Source organism: Sapajus apella, unplaced genomic scaffold, assembly GCF_009761245.1.
Source record: "Sapajus apella isolate SASKATOON/1434 unplaced genomic scaffold, GSC_monkey_1.0 scaffold6, whole genome shotgun sequence".
Lineage (NCBI taxonomy): Eukaryota > Metazoa > Chordata > Mammalia > Primates > Cebidae > Sapajus > Sapajus apella.
In genome coordinates this window covers 65024956-65043412 of record NW_022436946.1, presented here as the reverse complement: position 1 = coordinate 65043412, position 18457 = coordinate 65024956, and the positions used below count along the sequence as shown (strand labels likewise).

At 39.4% G+C, this 18457-nt stretch overlaps 2 protein-coding genes and 1 long non-coding RNA gene across 8 annotated transcripts in view; 2 read left to right on the top strand and 1 right to left on the bottom strand.

Annotated features, from left to right (window-relative positions):
* Nucleotides 1–444: 444 nt before the first annotated feature.
* Nucleotides 445–4609, top strand: RIPPLY2 (ripply transcriptional repressor 2). The gene is made up of 4 exons (XM_032275365.1): nt 445–554; nt 736–814; nt 1136–1200; nt 4334–4609. Exons 1-4 carry the CDS (start codon nt 460–462, stop codon nt 4479–4481), a joined length of 387 nt encoding a protein of 128 aa, XP_032131256.1. The 5' UTR covers nt 445–459; the 3' UTR covers nt 4482–4609.
* Nucleotides 1559–3008, bottom strand: LOC116549645. The gene is made up of 2 exons (XR_004267981.1): nt 2940–3008; nt 1559–1708 (listed from the first exon to the last, which is right to left on the bottom strand). It is a non-coding gene; the product is annotated as an uncharacterized LOC116549645 (long non-coding RNA).
* Nucleotides 4610–6743: 2134 nt separating the features above from the next.
* The window catches only part of LOC116549643 (cytochrome b5 reductase 4), a 113850-nt gene continuing 102136 nt past the window's right edge, over nt 6744–18457 (top strand). For 2 of the 6 annotated variants that reach the window (XM_032275361.1, XM_032275358.1), the window contains exons 1-2: nt 6746–6952; nt 11683–11836. In XM_032275361.1, the coding sequence (XP_032131252.1) occupies nt 6878–6952; nt 11683–11836 (229 nt within the window). In that variant the 5' untranslated portion in view covers nt 6746–6877. Of the gene's footprint in view, nt 6953–9565; nt 9688–11682; nt 11837–18457 lie in introns of those variants that run through there. The other 4 variants (XM_032275362.1, XM_032275364.1, XM_032275363.1 and 1 more) reach the window with 4 other exon arrangements.

Genomic DNA, 18457 nt, shown 5'->3' with positions numbered 1-18457 from the left:
AGATGCAGAACCAGTTGATTGGCCACAGGCCAAGTCCTGAGTCTCCAGCGAATCAAGCAATTAACCAAGTCACTTGGCTTTTTTTAAGAAATACACAAAACGTGTAGACTCGCTTAATTTCATCTCCTCCTGGCCTCTTCACAAGGAAATTGGATGCTCAGGCGAATGTTGTTTTTCACCGCAGCTATGTGTCAAAGGGCGATTAACATTCGCTGAACAAAATCCCGTCCCGGGCCATTTGGGAGTTGCACGCGTTCACACCCTGGGCTCAGCCCGGTGCGCCTTCACGCGCAGCCTTTTTGTTTATGCGGCTGACTGGAGATAGGGGCGGAGAGGGAGCGAACCTCTCAACGTGCGGCAGGTTGCAAGGACTATATAAAGCTCGGGTCTTGGATCTACTGGAGCCGGCCAAGATTGCCCGCGAGCAGGCAGCGGCCTTCCGCCCAGCTCCGCGGCGCCATGGAGACCGCTGGGAGCGCAGAGAACGCTGAGAGCACAGCTGCGGCGCGCGCAGCCCCCGACGGCCCGGCGCGGCGCGGGGACGCGGACTCCGGGTAGGCTCCTCCGCACTGCTCTGCGCTTCCCCGATTCCCCAATCCCTCCCGCCTGCGCCTCTCCAGCTCCTCCCCTCCACTCGCCATTCCCCACCCCCCGGTGCCAGTGTTCGGCCTCCGAGGCTTCTCCCGGGTCTGGGCTGACGTCTCCTCTGCGCGCCTTGTGCTCCCCATCCCGCAGCTCCGCAGGCTTCTGGAGACCCTGGGTGGACGCCCGAGGCGAGAAAGAGGAGGAGACGCGGAACCACGCCGCGGAGGCGGTGAGTGAGCCAGGCGTCTCAGGCCGCGCTTCCCAGGGGTGCAGAAGATCGACCATGGATTTCGGGACGCGGGGCCGGAGAGAGACGTGCGGGACACCGGCCCTGCCTTCGTTTAATATCCCGCCTGCCAGTGGCCAAAACAGTGCCGGACGCGGCGGTTGTGTCCTCAGGAGCGGTGGGCCATAGGCACCCGCGGGGAGCGAGGCTGCTGAGAGCACTGGGGTTACGTTCCCAACGGGCACGAGGAACACTGGGTCACACACGCTGCTACTTTTTAGAGGGAGGTGGGTGATAACTGGATTCACTTCCTTTCCTCTCCAGATGTCCAATGGTTCTGGAATGATAGCAGGCTCAGGAAAGCTTTCCCAGTTCAGACACCCAGTCAGGTGAGTGACAGGCCTCGCTGAAGGTCTTCTGCTCCTCCAGCCCAAGGGAGGAGCCAGCGGCATCTCAGAGCCCAGCTCCGCGGCTTGTCCTGCAGCAGTCTCTCTCTCTCTCTCTCTCTCGCTCTCTCTCTCTCCCTCCCTCCCTCCCCCTACCCCGTCTCTCTCTCTGAAAACCTATCTTCAAGGTTACTTATCTTTCCACTCGCAGAGATCTGTTACTCATCGAATTGAAAAATGTAGGGGCTCACGGTCTCACGTAAAGGGACTTTTAATCAATACATGCTCAATGAACGATTGAGGAATATATTATGAAGAGCGAAAGTGGATGGTATAGTTTTAAAAGAGCAGTGATGTCTTGTGCTGGCAAAACAGTTTTTGTTTTTAAATCCTAAAGGGTCGGAATGAAATTGACTTCACATCAGGCACAGTGTGTATGCTGCTTTTGTCTTGCAATTGGGAAGTAAGAATGGGATTAACAGTTGCAGTCTTACAGCAAATCAAGTTTGCCCTGTAAGAGAAAATGGAAATGTAATGAAAATCCTAAAGATTACTGAGGATGGTCATAGAAAAGGTCAAAAGTTAATTAACATGAGGAGCTAGTTTACTGTTCCAAGCCATAGGAAGTCAGCCTTTAAGATTCTTTGTCACTTTTATTAGGGTGAAACGTTAATAATTCTGCAGTTTTCCTGCCTCCAAGACCTGTTAAATGAAGAGCTGAACGATGTTTGTAAAATGCCTGTGGTCATAAATACCATGTAGAAGTCAATACATCTGATTTCCTACCATGTACTAGCACTAGTGAAGGACACAAGAAAAAGTAGTCACAGCACATGGCAGTTGTAACGGAGTTTAGTTTGGTTAGTTTTACAAGTATGGGCAGGGTATGAAGTGCCTCAATCTGTCAGTGGTAGGGGGAAGGGTGGGGGAAATGTTTATTATAGGTTGTGGTTACCTGGCTGAGTCTTGGAGAAGTTAGTCAGATAAATGGGAGGTGGGAGCAGAAGAAATAGCATTGGAAAAGAGGATCATGAAACAGTGTGGCTCCTTGTGGGAACTCCAAGGAGTTTAGGTGTGTAAAGTTATGGTCATTTCAGCAAGGTAATCAGAGGCCAGATCTTGTGCACTCTTGTACAGAGTTTTGTCCTGATCCTGTATGTGGTGTTGGGAACCCATGGACCTTATTCTGAAGGTAGTCTTGGGGATTATATGTTATATAGGCTTAGTCAGGACATCAAAAGTAAAACTAGAAGTTCTGCAATTTTTCAGGGAAGAAATGATGAAGAGCCATTGTAAGACACTAGAAGTGAGGATGGGTCTGGGTGAATCTAGGAAATACTTAGGTGACAAAATAGATTAGGCTTTATAATGCATTGGATATGGTAGATGAAGAAGAGGTAAAAAGCCAGAATGGCTCCTCAGTTTGTGGCTGGTGACCAGGTGAATGCTATGCTAAAAGAATGGAAATTAGGGCTGAAACCAGATTTGGAAGGTGAGACCATGGGGCAAGTTTTCCACTTATATTTAATGTGCCTGTGAAGCATCCAAATAGTGATATCCAGTAGAGAGCTGCATATGTAAGTTAGGGGCCCAGGGTCAAGATCTGAAGTGGAAATACAGACTTGGGAGTCCATTGTAACTGTAGGGTGGGAAAATCATGACAGTGGGCCAGGTCATCTTAGTTTGTTTAGAAGGAGGGCTGATGTTCCCAGCAAAAACCCGAGGGAAGGCCAGCATCTTACCTGTATGCAGAGAAAGAGAGGTCCATAACAGAGACTGAGAAGAACAGAACAGTAAGAATCTCAGAGACCCTGGGAGAAAAATGGCCCACAGTGGGAAATTCTGGACAGAGTATCATAATAACTAAACAGCATTCTTTGGATTTGCTAGTTCCAGCTACATATTAGAAAATAAATTGTTTCATATATAAGAAATTCTTTTCTGAAGTATGATTACAATTTCATTGTGCTTTTATATTTATTTTATTTTTATTCATTTCTATCTTGACTGCTATGGTGTGTTTTATTCTTTTTATGCAGTTGTCAACTTTTTGAGGGTAGGGACCATGATTTGTTCATCCTTGAATTATGAATTATGTTGGCACAAGGGATCACTAAATTATTTATTGAATGACTGAATAATTGATACTTAGTTTAAGCATCAAAAATTTGAACTAATTTTTATGATTATTGCTGGAAACATTTATAAGCTACATTGTTTTTCCGCCTTTTAAAGTGGAACATACTGAACGTAATATAATCTTTCATTTGTTGGAATGACTCCATTGTATGGATGCATGGGCTGTTTACCCTGCACTAAAATGACTGTACTGTATTTGATGATTCCTCCTTATCTCTCCTCTTTCTTTTCCTTGATGAAGACCAGAAGGCAAGATTAGGATTTGTCAGATTTTTTTAATTCTAAGGTAATTATACTTACATGCCAGTTATTTGTATAAAATATATCCAATTTCTTAATATTTCATATGATATTCACAAATTTAGTTGAGTAGGGAGAAGAGAGGCAGATAGAATCAAAACTGGGGTCAGAAGTAGTCTTTCTATGCCTCAAGCTGTGAGTGGATAGGTAAAATTTTTTAAAAATATTGCTTTTTATACTTTTCTAAACTTACATTGTCTACTTCTATAAGAGTTAAATCTGTAAGTTTTAAGTAAGATAGTAGGTGATTTCCACCTTTTGTAAAGTGCATAGTATTTTGTCATCTTTATAAAGCTGGCTATCGTAAAAGTTTTTAATGTAGTAGAGGGATTCAATTTATGTTTTCCAAAGGAATTTAGAAACTGGAAGAAAAATCTTCTATACATTATAAGAATAAATATATCCATAATGCACAAAGTAAGCTAAACACTGATCTTATGCTTATCCAGGGTTTAGTGTGAATTTGATCCAATTTAGAGCTTGAATAAAGATTTAAAATAATCAAACAGTTATTAATACTTTGGCAAGTATATTCCATGAAAGCTGTGATACTAGCATATTTTAACTCTATATCTTAAGGCTATATCCAAATGTATAAGTCAATTGTTAAATATATGGAGCTTTTGAAATTTGACCATTTCATGAGTATAAAGATTCTGAATGTGAAAAAATAAAACATGTTGTCTGCTTTTTTCAGACTATTTTGGCCAAAATCCAAGTGTTATGATTACTTATATCAAGAAGCAGAAGCTCTTCTGAAAAATTTTCCAATTCAAGCCACAATTTCATTTTATGAAGATTCTGATAGTGAAGATGAAATTGCAGATCTGACCTGTGAAAATTAATCTGATTAGCTACTTTTGATTACATCCAAATCTTGTAGGTTTTAAATTTAGTGTACAAATGTAACATAATTATTTTAACTAATTTATTTGTATATAAATTATTAATAAAATGAAATATTTTGTAATTATTCTGGTATTTGGCCTTTTTTTAAAAAAAATATTTACACTAGAATTGAATGTTGGAATCTAAAATAGGTGCCATTTACAAATGTCTTGATTGTATTATAAGTATTTGCACTTTACAAAGAATAATTTTTTTCTTTGTTAAATTACAAATTTATATTTAGTTATAATTTTGTAAAGAATGACAGTATTTAATTCTCAAGATTGAATCTTTCAACATCTGCTATTTCCTACTGATACCACATGGATGTTGTAGTTACAGATTAATATTATCTTATTAGATAATGAAGAAAGTAGTCTTATGTTAGAAATCACTCATTTATTGGTAAAGATTTCTTAGCAGATGGAGAAAAATACATTAAATCATTATCTGTAATTGAAAAGGGGAATCAATCTTAGGGCTCTTATAGATATTTTAAATAAATGATGAGCAAAGTAACTCTTATATTAATACTCATCTTTAGTCCTTAAATCCAGTAGTAAAATAGCATGGATGTTTAATACTTAATATGCTACATTGAGGGATCCCTAGAATTAAAATAAAATATTTAAATTTGAGTGATTGATACAGAGTCTAAAAAAGTAGAGTCTAAAGGCCAGAATATGATAATGTCTTCCATTTCTGTACAAAGGGGAGCTAAGAAATTTGGCAAATATAGAACATTCTTTAACAATATTAGTTTTTCCCTGCTCTAGTTCTCTGCTTTTGATATTCTTATGTAAAGTTTTCTCATGAGAAATGAAATAAATCTCAGTGATTAGTTTTTCTTATGTAGACTCTAGAAGAATATGTCATCATTTAATGAGAGAGAGAGAAAAAACACAAGAGCAGTTTGTAAGGTCAAGGCCATATAGTTAATTATAGTTGTGAGATTCTTTTAGCTCAAATTCAGTCTTCTCATAATAAGCATTTCAATTTCAAATAAAAATGAATAGAGGTGAAGGTCATAGGTGGTTCCCTAGCTAAGAAATGCCGTTTATTTGAATGGCCACGTATAGTCACACACTTTTCTTCTGATTTAAAAGATTCTACAAACATAGCCTTGATTTTTAGGCACTTTAAGAGCTAAGTAGCTAAGGAGAGAAAGTTTAAAGCATGAAAATTTGTTCAGAGTTAGGACAAGTTAGTTATTAAAGGAGGATGGGGAGGATTATTTAGAATTGTGTTTCTTCTCCTGAAAACTTTCTCCCTTTATTGGATTCTACTCTCAAGATCTATGTGTTCCCCAAGGGACACACAAAACAAAGAATCAAACAAAAAACATCAGATTTTAAGCATTAGAGCCTGGTGTTTACCTGCATGGTGTTTGTACTTTTCCCATTATTATGTTGGAATAGTACAAAGAGCCACTACCACTTACTGAGTACCTAATATTAACCACGTACTGCAGTATGTAGTTTACATATGACCCTTTAATCTTTAATAAACCCATTATGCAGATAGGGAAAATGAAACTTTGAGATACTAAAGTAACTTGCGTAAGAAAGCTTAGTCATGAAGTGCATGGGGATGGCATCCAAACCAAATCTGAGTTTTAAACGTTACTTCATCACCACAGCTGGAGGTGAGCTGCATCAGCACGTAATTCCCAGGAAAGACAGGAAGTTACATAAGGAGGGAGAATTTGTGAGTGGGTGAATAGAGCAGAAGGAGACTTTACTAACGTCTTTCACTTATTCATTGCTCCCCAGCATGCTTAAAGGTGAGGTTTAAGGATGCTTAAAGGTGAAGTTTTTTTCTTACCCCACAGTAGTGGCTTTTGACATTTGACACCTTTGCTCTTCAAGGTGTGGGTGCTCTTTCCTGTACAGCCTAGTGCCTTACAGGAAAGAATTTCAGAGCAATTAAAATGCGTTAGTAGTATTGTTGTTTTATTCCATATTTCAAGTAGTGTGATGGTACTACTTAACAATGAACAGACACTGCTGTTCCGGGTTAACAGGACCAAGAATTTGTTCCTAGATTCGGTCAGCACCAAGGCTAACGAACAGCTTCACTTTCTAATCGGTCCACGAAATAGCTGTCACCTTGCTCCGGTGCTGAAGTTAGGAACTCGGAACCAACTGAGCATGCGTACTTCCTCCCAGCTGGGGCTCCCTCCGTCTCGGTGGCTCCGCCTTCCGTGGACGTGCTGCGTCAGAGTGCGTCTCACCCCTGGCGACCCCGGAAGTGGGTCGGGGGCTTGGCCTCTGCCCGGCCGCAGAGCTGGGGCCGGAGGTGCTAGCCCGTCCCGCGGTAAACCCCGGGCAAAGCCCGGGGCACGGGTTTCAAGATGCTGAACGTCCCTTCCCAGTCTTTCCCGGCCCCCAGGTCTCAGCAGCGTGTCGCCGCCGGGGGGCGTAGCAAGGTAAGCGGGTGACTCCTTGAGTCTCGCCCCTAGCTGCGTTTCGGCTCCGGCAGTGTGTTCTCTTTTTCCGCCCCCACTCCCGCCTCTCGTCCCCCTCTCTAAGCTGTAGTTCCCTGCTGTCCTTGCCTGCAACCTCTTTCTGATCCCACTGTGTTTATAGTCCCTAAACTCTCCTAACCTCCCTCCTTTTCCCCTAATTGCCCCTCTTCTTTCTGGTGCTTTATCCCGCTCTGTCCGTTCCCTTCAAATCCTTTCCCGCGAATTAAATTTAAATCTATGTGGCAGAGTGAGGCACTGTGCTTGCGTTATTATAGGCACTCGGTATTAGCCTCCTTCCTACAACCTCATCTCCCTGGCCTTTTGTTCTTCACTGCCCGAAGGAGTTGTACCACATCACTCAGTGTGGGTTCCCTCGCAGGAAGGAAAGGCTTGGCAGTGGCGACAGTGACCGTCCCTGCAAGGATGGGGACTTCTGGAGCTAGGGGAGCTAGGACAGACACTCTCCAGGTCATACTGTCTTTTTCTTTCTTTCTTACCCTAATTGTTTTGTCATTTCCTTTCCTGCCTAGTATCACATGCTAACTTGGAAGCAAATATGATACTCTTGAGGTTTTTCTTGAGCACACTGTTAGCAACAGGTGGAATACTGTACAAATATATTTTATATTTGCAAAATTCAATAAAAAAATGTGTTCTGCGTTCTTTTGCAAATGTTGTTTGTTCCTATTTGTTACTTCCTCATTCTGTAACCATATCTTTGTTTGTGACACTTCCACCTACTTAGACCACTCATTAACTCTTGGGTCTTAAGATCATTTGGAGCCCTCATCGATTTTCTTATTTTTCTCCACTTAGACCTGGCGTTCTAATACTAGTTCAGAATGAATGTGGGTTCAGGGATCTGTAGTTTTCATTAGCTTTTCAGAGATTTGTTAAGTACTTACAGGTGGCCATGTATATTCTCAGTGCTTTACGTGTATTAACTTTAATCTTGACGATGATTCTGTGAAGTGAAAGCTTTTGTCTCTTTCACAGAAAAGGAAACAGGTTTAAGAAATGTTGCCTTAAATTGCGTAGGCTTGTGATGTGGTTCTGCTGTGAAATTTCGTTTACTGATTGATATATCAGTCATCTCACTATCCAGTCATATGTATTTTCCTCACTGGTTTTTGACCTATTTCTTGAAACTAAATACTTGGCTGAATAACACAGTCTTTCCAGAGAGAACCTGTGAATGAGAATATGGGTTGCTTCCCTTCTCTGTTAAAAATACCAACTATGTTCTTAGCATCCGTTTAAAGGAGAAAACTTAGAAGCAAAGACAAAATGTCACACAGGTGGCGATGGCAAAGGTGAGTCTTTGGTCCAAAAAGAGAACAAAATAAGATTTTTGTACAATTCAAAGGAAAAGTCAGACTTCATTCTTTTCCCTCTTTTCTTTTCTTGGCTTCCCAAAGTGGTGGGATTACAGGCATGAGCCACCGCGCCCTGCCAAATTGTAATTGTTTAAAGGCACAGATTTTGAAGTGAGGAAGACCTTATTCTTTCACCATATTTCACACTTAATCTCTTTGAGTCTGTTTCCCCAGGTGTAAATAAGAATAACACCCATTTTATAGGATTGTTCATAGGATTCAATGAGATAATTGAATATTGGTTGAGAAAATAGAGCCTCATTGGGAAGGTTGTGTATTATGCAGCAGGCCCTCAAATAATGTGATTTCATTCAAGATCATTTAGTTATAATACTGATAAGGAAAAAATATCTGTTTTCAGCTGGGGCCACTGTCTTTGGAGTTTGCACGCTCTACCTGTGTCTGTGTGAGTTGTCTCTGGGTATTCTGGTTTCCCCTTACAGCCCAGAGATGTGCAAGTTAGGTTAATTGGTGTGCCTAAATGGTCCCAGTTTGCATGAGTGTTGGGTGTGTATGAGTGTGCCCTGCAATAGGATGGCGTCCTGTCCAGGGTCAGTTCCCACTTTGCGCCCTGAGCTACTGGGATAGGCTCTGACTACCTGTGATGTTGAACTGGAATAGTTGGGTAATAATTATCGTACTTGTTTTTTAATTTTTCTTAAATGTATATATATAGCTAACATTTATTTCAATGTTTAGTATTAGAGGTATTTTGGTCTTTATTTAGAAGTCTGGTGACGTTTTTGTGACCAGAAATATGCTGTACATAGTTTTGCTTTAAGTCAGAGTTTCCAAGCACCTATTGACCAGTTTAATTAAGGGCGTATTGTAATTACTTTGTTTTGTTTTTCTGAGATGGAGTTTCACTCTTGTCGGCCAGGCTGGAATACAATGGCATGGTCTCAGCTCACTGCAACCTCCGCCTCCCGGGTTCAAGCAATTCTCCTGTTTCAGCCTCCCAAGTAACTCGAGTTACAGGCACGCCCGGCCAATTTTTGTACTTTTAGTAGAGACGGGGTTTCACCATGTTGGCCAGGCTGGTCTCAAACTCCTGACCTCAGGTGATCCACCTAACCTCAGGTGATCCACCTGCCTTGGCCTCCCAAAGTGCTGGTATTATAGGCATGAGACACTGCGCCCAGCCAAATTGTAATTGTTTAAAGGCACAGATTTTGAAGTGAGGAAAACCTGTATTCTTTCACCATATTTAACAGTTAATCTCTTTTGGTCTGCTTCCTCAGGTGTAAATGAGAATAACACCCATTTTGTTGGATTGTTCATAGGATTCAGTGAGATAACGTTTCTCTTAGCACAGCCTTGGTAAGCACTCAGTAAGTGCTGCTTGCCTTGAGGCTTTTATTCAGATCTCACAGATTTGAGTCTGACACAGAATATGCACTCAACATATGAAAGTTATTATTTCTATTAATGCTAGTAAACAAATGCTGAGTTTTGTGATCTCTGATTTCAAGATGTTTAGTCTCGTAGATTACATGGAATAGTGAACATTCAGTTACAATGTCATAAGTACTACAAGAGAGTGTTATGACCACGAATGAGATGGGGGTCGGAGAAGCCTTCCAGAAGAATTAATGGGAGTTGGGATGAAGTTGATCTGTGCAGAGAATGCCGCACTACCTTAAGCAAGTACTTGACAGCAATCAAGGAATCAAATAATCAGTTCCCATTTGGCTAAGGCATATAATGGAGAGGAGCAAAAGTTAGAACATGGAGCGAGTATGGTCAACGATGACCAGATTGTGAGGACTTGTTAAATCCCTAGGGAATTTAGAGATGTTATTATAAGGTAACCTGAGGAGCCACCGAAGGAGGGCGAGCCTATGATTAGGTTTGCATTTTTGAAAGATTGCTTTAACTATCCTGTGGATTATGGAATGGAGAGAGGTGAGTGACTTTAATTTGGGATGGGAAAGATCACTTTCTCTTACTTCATTTATTGGAATCAAAAGACCTAGAGAGTTTCAGTGATAGCTAGAATGGGATGATATAGTTTGATAGGATGGAATGTGAAAAGCACCACAGACTTATTAACTTGGTTACTTTGGGGGTAAATGGATGTCTAAAATAGGTATGATTCAGGAAAGTGAAATATATAAACGTCCATGAGTGTGTCTGCTTTTACATTAAACATTCTTCTGGTACTACATTGCAAATAAGTTGGACAAGCTTAGACAGTTCCGTAGAGATACCATGAAAATTTTCCACTACGTTGTTTTAATTGGCTAACGTACTAATAATACTTATCTGAAAACTTTGAAAATGTATTTTATATATAAAAAAAAATAAAAACCCAAACCATCCTGTTATTAAGTTCCCTAGGCAAGGGTTGGCACATTTTTTTTCTGCAAAAGGCCAGGTGGTATTTTCAGCTTTGAGAGAGCCTCATAAGGTTTCAGGCTCTTCACCACATTTGAAGATGATTCTTTACTCAAGAGCTGTATAGCAACAGGTGCAGGCAGTAGTTTGCCAACCCCTTCCCTACAGTTTTATAGTTTTATTATTTTACATTATTTGATAAACTTTGTTACTCAGAGGATTCTTAGATAATATTTCTGACTAATGATTTCTAATAGTCTGTTTATAATGACAATCCAGAAAATCAACTGTAGCTAATTGTTTCTTTATCTTTTCTTCTGTTAAATCTCTTTTGATTTTTAAGGTAAAGAAATTTTGGTCCAAACTGGTGACTATAACAGATTAATGTCAGAGCCAGGACCAGAACCTGTTTTCTCATTTCTGGTTCAATGCCATTCCTGTTATATGGTCAGCCCTCTGTAGCCCTGGGTTCCACGTCCAAGGATTCAACCAACTTTGGATCAAAAATATTTGGGAAAAAAATTAATAACAATACAACAATTTAAAAAATAAGAATTATAAAACTACAATACAACAGCCCGTTACGTAGCATTTACATTGCTTGAGGTATTATTAGTAATCTAGAAATTACTTGACGTATATGGGAGGATGTTCATAGGTATATGTCAGTACTTTGCCATTTTATATGAGACACTTGAGCATCCTGGATTTTGGTATAGGGTAGGGGAAAGTCCTGGGACCAGTCCCTAATGGATACTGATGGACTGCTGTACCCTGACATCAATATGGTGAAAATTTGTGTGATAGAATTTCTAAGCCCTACATTTTATAATTCAAATACAGCAAAAACAATATTGACAGCCTTTTAAAGCTGTAAAAAGATTTGTAGAATTGTTAGATTTGAGTTTTATTATCTTTTAAAATGGAATTAAAAGTAATGAAGCAGCTAGATTTAATTCTTCCCTTTTCCTTTTTCAGGTACCTTTAAAACAAGGCAGAAGCCTTATGGATTGGATTCGATTGACCAAAAGTGGAAAGGATCTAACAGGATTAAAAGGCAGGTTAATTGAAGTAACTGAAGAAGAACTTAAAAAACACAACAAAAAAGACGATTGTTGGATATGCATAAGAGGTAGGTGGTATTTATTAAGCCCTTCAAAAAAATGCTGCCTAGACTTTCCAATTATGATGCTATGTAACTTCACAGTAATATTATTTTAAACAATTCGCAATTAACAAAACTATGCCTTGTGCTGGACAATAAATTATTTAATTCTGACTTTGGATAGTATTTCTTCCTTAAGCAAGCATTATATTCTGATGGAAAAAACAGTGAACTTCTGAAATGAAAAACTTTTCATGCTTCCCTGTACTGCATTTTCTTTGAAAGGAAACAAGCATTTGCCAGGCAATGTAGTACAACATTATTTGGTAACATCCGGTTTATATAGCAATAGCCCTCTGTCTCCGAGCCTTATAACAGAATTCTGCTGGAAAAAAAAAAAAATACTGAGAATCTGAAGTAAACCTGAAAGTCCTGCATTAAAGCCAAATCTTCAGTTTTCACTTGCAGCAATTTTTGTTACATGGTATATGTTTCTTAGCAATATTAGTTACTTGATTTTGTATAGCTCAGAGTCAATTAGAAACTCCAAATTAGATATAGATGTATTGGAGGAGGTGAGCAGAGAGACAAGAGGGTAGCTGGTAACAGCTGGCTTTGTGGTAGCCAACAACCTGACATCTGGGAGGGGAACAAAAATAATGAAAGGCATGCATTTACATCAGGCTCCATACATGGTTAATTGTGTTTACCATCTGTTTAAAGAGGAAGGAAAATATATCATTTTTGTTCTTAATGCAGTTGTAATTTTATCATTGTGTAATTTTGGTTTGTTGTCAGTTATCCTGACTACACTGTAATCTATATGAGGACAGGGACATTGTCAGTCATATTGCTCTGTCCTTAGGGCCTGGCATATAGAGGCCATTGACTTGTGTTTGTTCAATGAGTATAATACTTATTTTTAAGAAGTATGATTACTGAAATAGGTATGTGGTGGTTTCCACAGTGGACTGGTGATATCAACAGATATCAACACCAATAAATGCTGTATTAGTTTCCTATGGATGCCATAACAAAGGACCACAAACTAGGTGGCTTAAACAACAGAAATTTCTCTCATAGTTCCCATAGCTAGAAGTCTATGATCAAGGGGTTAGCAGGGTTGGTACCTTCTGAGGACAGAGTAACAGTTTGTTCCATGCCTCTCACCTTTCTGGTGGTTTGCTGGCAATATTTGGAGTTCCTTGGCTTATGGAACATCACCCTAATATCTGACTTCATCTTCATGTGGCATGTTCCCTGTGTACTTGTCTGTGGCCAGATTTTTCTGTTTTCATATGGACACTAGTCATACTCGATTAGGGGCCTTCCCTACTCCAGTATGACCTCATCTAATTTTATGTCTGCAACAACCCTATATGCAAATAAGGTCATATTCTGAGCTACTGGTGGTTAAAATTTCAATATATAAATTTGGGGGGTTGCAATTCAACCCATAACAGACAATTTAGAGTGTGAAATTTTCAATAGCAAAGGATATGGAAACTTCCAGCAGGTGATGACGTAGTTTGTTTTGAGATATAACAGGTGTTCAGCTCCCCAAAGTTCCTTGGAGACATACAAATGTACGTGGTACCAGCAATCTGGAATGAGGATTCTGGCAGGGGCAAAAGATCCTTTTGACATTTTATAGGGTTTTTGCCACCCTGTTTAACTTCCCTTCATGCTCCCTACCTGTTGACCAGCTGCAAGTAACTGGTACAAATTGACTTCCCTATTGTGCCTGAGTGTTTTCTGTTAGACTGGGTGAAGTCAAGATTAGTTTCCCAAGAGCATCTTTCAGCTGGCCCAGTCTGCAGGCATGCCTGAGCTCTGTTTCTGCACTAGGAAACCAGTTCTTCAGGAAACTTGAGTGTGTGAATCCCTCATATCCTAACAATGTTAGATAATTGAGGCATTATTAGAATACAATTACACTTTATTATTCATATGATGTATTGATGGTGATAAGGGACTGAATTGCTGTGTTTGAAAAGTAATATAGGTTGAGTATCCCTTATCCAAAATGCTTGGGATCAGAAGTATTTTGAATTTTGGAATTTTTCAAATTTTGGAATGTTTGCATTATATACTTACTGGTTGAGCATCCCAACTCCAAAGATCGGAAATCTAAAATGCTCCATTGAGTGTTTCTATTAAATATGTTGGAGCTCAGAAAGTTTCATCAGATTTTGGAGTATTGCAGATTTATGAATTTGGGATACTCAACCTCTATACTGCTCCCAGTTCTATATTCTCTGTAATGATTTGAATGTATTGCATTTTGTCTGGTAAGGTGGTTGATTTAATCGTGAAGTTTTTTTTTTTTTTTAAAGAGACAGGATCTCACTTTGTTCTTAGGCTGGAGTGCAGTGGCTCAATCTTGGCTCACTGCATCCTTGACCTCCTGGGCTCAAGTAATCCTCCTGCCTCATGCTCCTAAGTAGCTAGGATGACAAGTGTGCACCACCATGCCCAACTATTTTTTTTATGTTTTTGTAGAGAGGATCTTGCTATGTTGCCCAGGCTGGTCTTGAACTCCAGGCCTCAAGCAGTCCTCCTACCTCAGCCTCCCAAAGTGCTGGGATTATAGGCATGAGCTACCATGCCTGAGTTTGAATTTTTTAGAGGTTTCTGCTGGGGAACATGTTCTACTCTATCAATAGTGAAACATTTTCCTCTTTTTGTAGAAATAAGATGTGTCTTTTTTACCTTTTTGACAGAGTTTGGTCTTTTATTTTTATCAAGAAACACTCTGTTTAGGTCCCGCTCATGGAGGAAGGATAGATGACTATTAGAAAACAGGCAGGATGAAGTGCCTTAAGAAGGCTACAAAGAAAGTGATACCAGACTGTTGGAAGGGAGACACATGAGTTAGGAAAATCAGGGATGCTTTTGTGGTGCCGATAAGCCTTGAAGCAGCCTTGAAGCAGCCTTGAAGCAGCAGATGGGATTTCAACAGGAAATGAGGAAGTGCACTAGGTGAAAGGAAAGGCCTGAACAAAGATACAAACACAGGAAGGTTTGAGGTGTTGTGGAGCTTAGGTTAACTGTTGGAGAATTATAGAAAGAAGGTTGGAAAGGTATGTTAGGTCAGATTGTGGACAGCCTTGAAAGCCGGGCTAGAACTATGTTCCTCATTTAGAGGGCAGTGTGAACTCTTGATGGGATGTGAATGTGGGGACAGTGTGATAGGAGTATGCCTTGGGAAGATTAGTCTGGTGGTAGGTGTGGTGAATTGAAATGGGATAAGGAAAGCATTTATCTTCTTACAGAGGTGAGCCAGGATGTTGACAAAGGTAATGGAATAATAGGATGAATGTAAGACAGACAGATTAGTGATAACTTAATACATGTGTAGGGGAAATGGCTGTGGTTTAGTCAGGAGTAGGCTGAGGTGGCCTTTCTGCACAGCATGACTCAGTGGGTTTGGAGTGCAGGCACACAACCTCACACATTATGTAACCATGCCACATGAGCTCATGCTTGGCTCAGAACCACTGTTGTCTGTAAAATGTATAATTACCCTGCTTACGCTGTACATACAGCTTGCTCACACCCAGAGAAAGAGTAAAGCCATGTGGAAACTGTCTTTGATTCCACGAGTGTTTTTCTAGCTACGTGCCACTTGCCCACCGACTCCCCTCAGACCTCAGTTAGAACCTGACAACATGACTAAACAAAATTATCTTTTTCTTCAGAGCTGTTCTAATTTAAAATATTACTGATAGTTTCTTAATGGGGGACTGTACATGCCAACCTTGAAGGTCCAGAGATAGTGTTTGGATCCAAGTTTTAATCAAAACTGCCACAGGGAAGCATGATATCATAGTGCCTCTTTTTTTTTTTTTTTTTTTTTTTTTCCCTTTTTTAAAGTACTAATTCCTTCATTTTGTGACAGTTGCCCTATTTGTAGGTTAGGTCTGAGTTCAACGGATCACAGTGTGGGAGACAATCAGTTTCTTCAGGAAATCTTAGAAAATATACAATTTGGTGTGAATTTTTATGGCAGATATTTTGAGGACTATATTCTCTTTTTGAATATGTAGCAGCATTTCTGCTTCATGTTCAGGTGTGAACATACCTTAAAATGATGGTATAAAAATAGCACTTGGCTCACAGTGGGCTGTCAAAAGTGAGCATTGGTTTGGAATGATCTCTAAGACGTGTATCAAGTTCCCAGTTTGTTCATTTCATTTTCACTATTTTCTGTAAAGTATGTAATTAGTGTAATGCAGTACTAGTTAATTGGAATGCCAAAAATTGGGTTGGTAGGGGGATTACTGCTTTTTAAAAAAACTTGCTGAAATTACCATTAATTCATGCTTTTGTATTTTTCTCTCTTATTGCTGTTTCTCCCTCGCTTTCTCAATACCTAAAGATTTACAAACATGTAAAGTGTTGAGAAAGTAGCTTAATCACTCATCTGAGAGTTCTTCTGTCAAGCTTGGATAAGACTGTTTTTCCTCTAGTGTGATATGTTTTATTGTAGTGTAGTCAGTGTTAGTAATGATGCATTAAGTAGTGAGGTCATTGTTTGGGCAGCATGGTTCAGCCTTTGGTCTTAGTGAGGGTGAGAGAAGTATGTCTTGATACTCAGTAACAGTCCATTTGAATAAATGGCATTTCAAAAAAACAGTTGACTACAGCCAAAAGACTAGTGTCTCTTGCTAAAAATTTAGCAGATTAGGATTTCACTTATTTAGAAATGAACACACTTTGATTTTTCCTAATGTTGATTGTCATACTAGTAAATTGAAGACACCTGCTTGGTGCCACTGCAAAAGTGACTTATAATGGGTCTGTATTTTTTATTTTGTAACTATTTTTTAAAACTTGTTGGCTGGTCTGAGTGCAGTGGTGTTTACAACTAATTGATCACAAGCAGTTACAGATTTCTTTGTTCCTTCCCTACTCTGCTTCACTCAACTAGCCTTAAAAAAAATAAAATAAAAAAAAACCTTGTCAAGTGGATCCCAAGAAGCAGCATTTAGTCCTGTTCTATTTCTATTGCAGTTATTTATTTTCCAGTTCATTTACAATAAACCTTTTAAAATTTACTCGTAGGATGGTAGTGTAAATTTTTGTGAATACAGTTGATACTCATTATTCATGGACTTTATATTTGCAAATTTGCCTGCTTGCTAAACCGTATTTATAACCTCAAACTCAGTACTCACAGTACCTTTTAGTCATTCAAAGACACACACAGAGCAGTGAAAAAAATTTTTGTTGCCCAACGTGCACATTCCTAGCTGAGGTTAGACAAGGCAATGTTCTGACTTCTTGTTTTAGTTCTTATCCTGTAAAAAAGTGTCTTTTTTTTTTGAGGTCCGTTTAGTGCCTTAATTTTTACGTTTTTGTATTTGGTTGATGTTTCACTGTTTAAAATGGCCTCCGTGAATAGTGCTGAAGTGTCGTGGCAAGAAACGTATAGTATGCCTTATGGAGAAAATATATGTCAGATAGGCTTCATTCAGATGTAAGTTATAGTGATTTACAGCTGTTGGCTGTGAGTTCAATATTCATGAATCAGGAATATATATTAAATAAGATGTCTTTAAATAGCAACACACATTAAAAAAGGTTATGTATTGATTGGTTAACAAAAATGTTGTCATTATAGGCTCATAGGAACCCAACTTTGTATTTTTTACTAGTAGCAAGGGGTCAGTGTTCACTAATTCAGTGTTTGCAGCATACAGGAACCCAACCTTGTATTTTTTTCCAAGGAGCAATGGGTCAGTATTTCCTAATTCAGTGTTTATAGCAAAATAGCTGCCATGAGTAAGGATAATCAACTTTATTTCTTTAGATTATCTTTTATTTATACAACAGTAATGATAAAGAAAGCTTTATACTGTTTAGGTTAAATTCAGACCCACCAAAAATAGAACTGATTTATCTGACAGGTTCTTCCTCCCCTTCCCAGTTTTCCTTGGCTCCCTGCTTCAATTCTGTTTCCAGAAACTGCAGTATTATTTGTCCATAGCAGGGAAAGTTTTCTACCTGCTCTTTTCGGAGCAGTTTTTCAAATTTGGAACTATGTTTTAATTTTTAATAGAACATATTATCCCAGTAATATGCTATCTAAAAATAATGTATTATTATTATTACAGGTAGCTCAACTACTCTGTAGTCTACTTTGTGTACTATCATCATTACTTTCTTCTTGACAGATTTTTGAATAACTCTCTTCTGCCATTTTCTTGTTTAGGTTAGATTCAAACCCACTGTATTTGTAACCTCAAACTCAGTACTTGCAGCATTTTTAGACATTCAAAGCTGTTCACAGAGCAGTGAAAGAATCTTTGTTGCTCAAGATGCAGGTTCCTAGCTGAGGTCAAAGAAGACAATGTTCTGCCTTGAATACAAATCAACAATGTTCTGCCTTGAAGAAAATCAGCTTTATTTTAGGACATTCCCCTTCATTCGTTGATTTTTTTCTTTTTCTTTTTTTGAGATAGAGTTTCACCCTGGTCACCCAGGCTGGAGTGCAGTGGCATGATCTTGACTCACTGCAACTTCTGCCTCCTGGGTTCAAGCGATTCTTCTGCCTCAGCTACCAATAGCTGGGATTACTGGTGCCTGCCACCATGCCCAGCTAATTTGTTGTATTTTTAGTAGAGGCGGGGTTTCACCATGCTG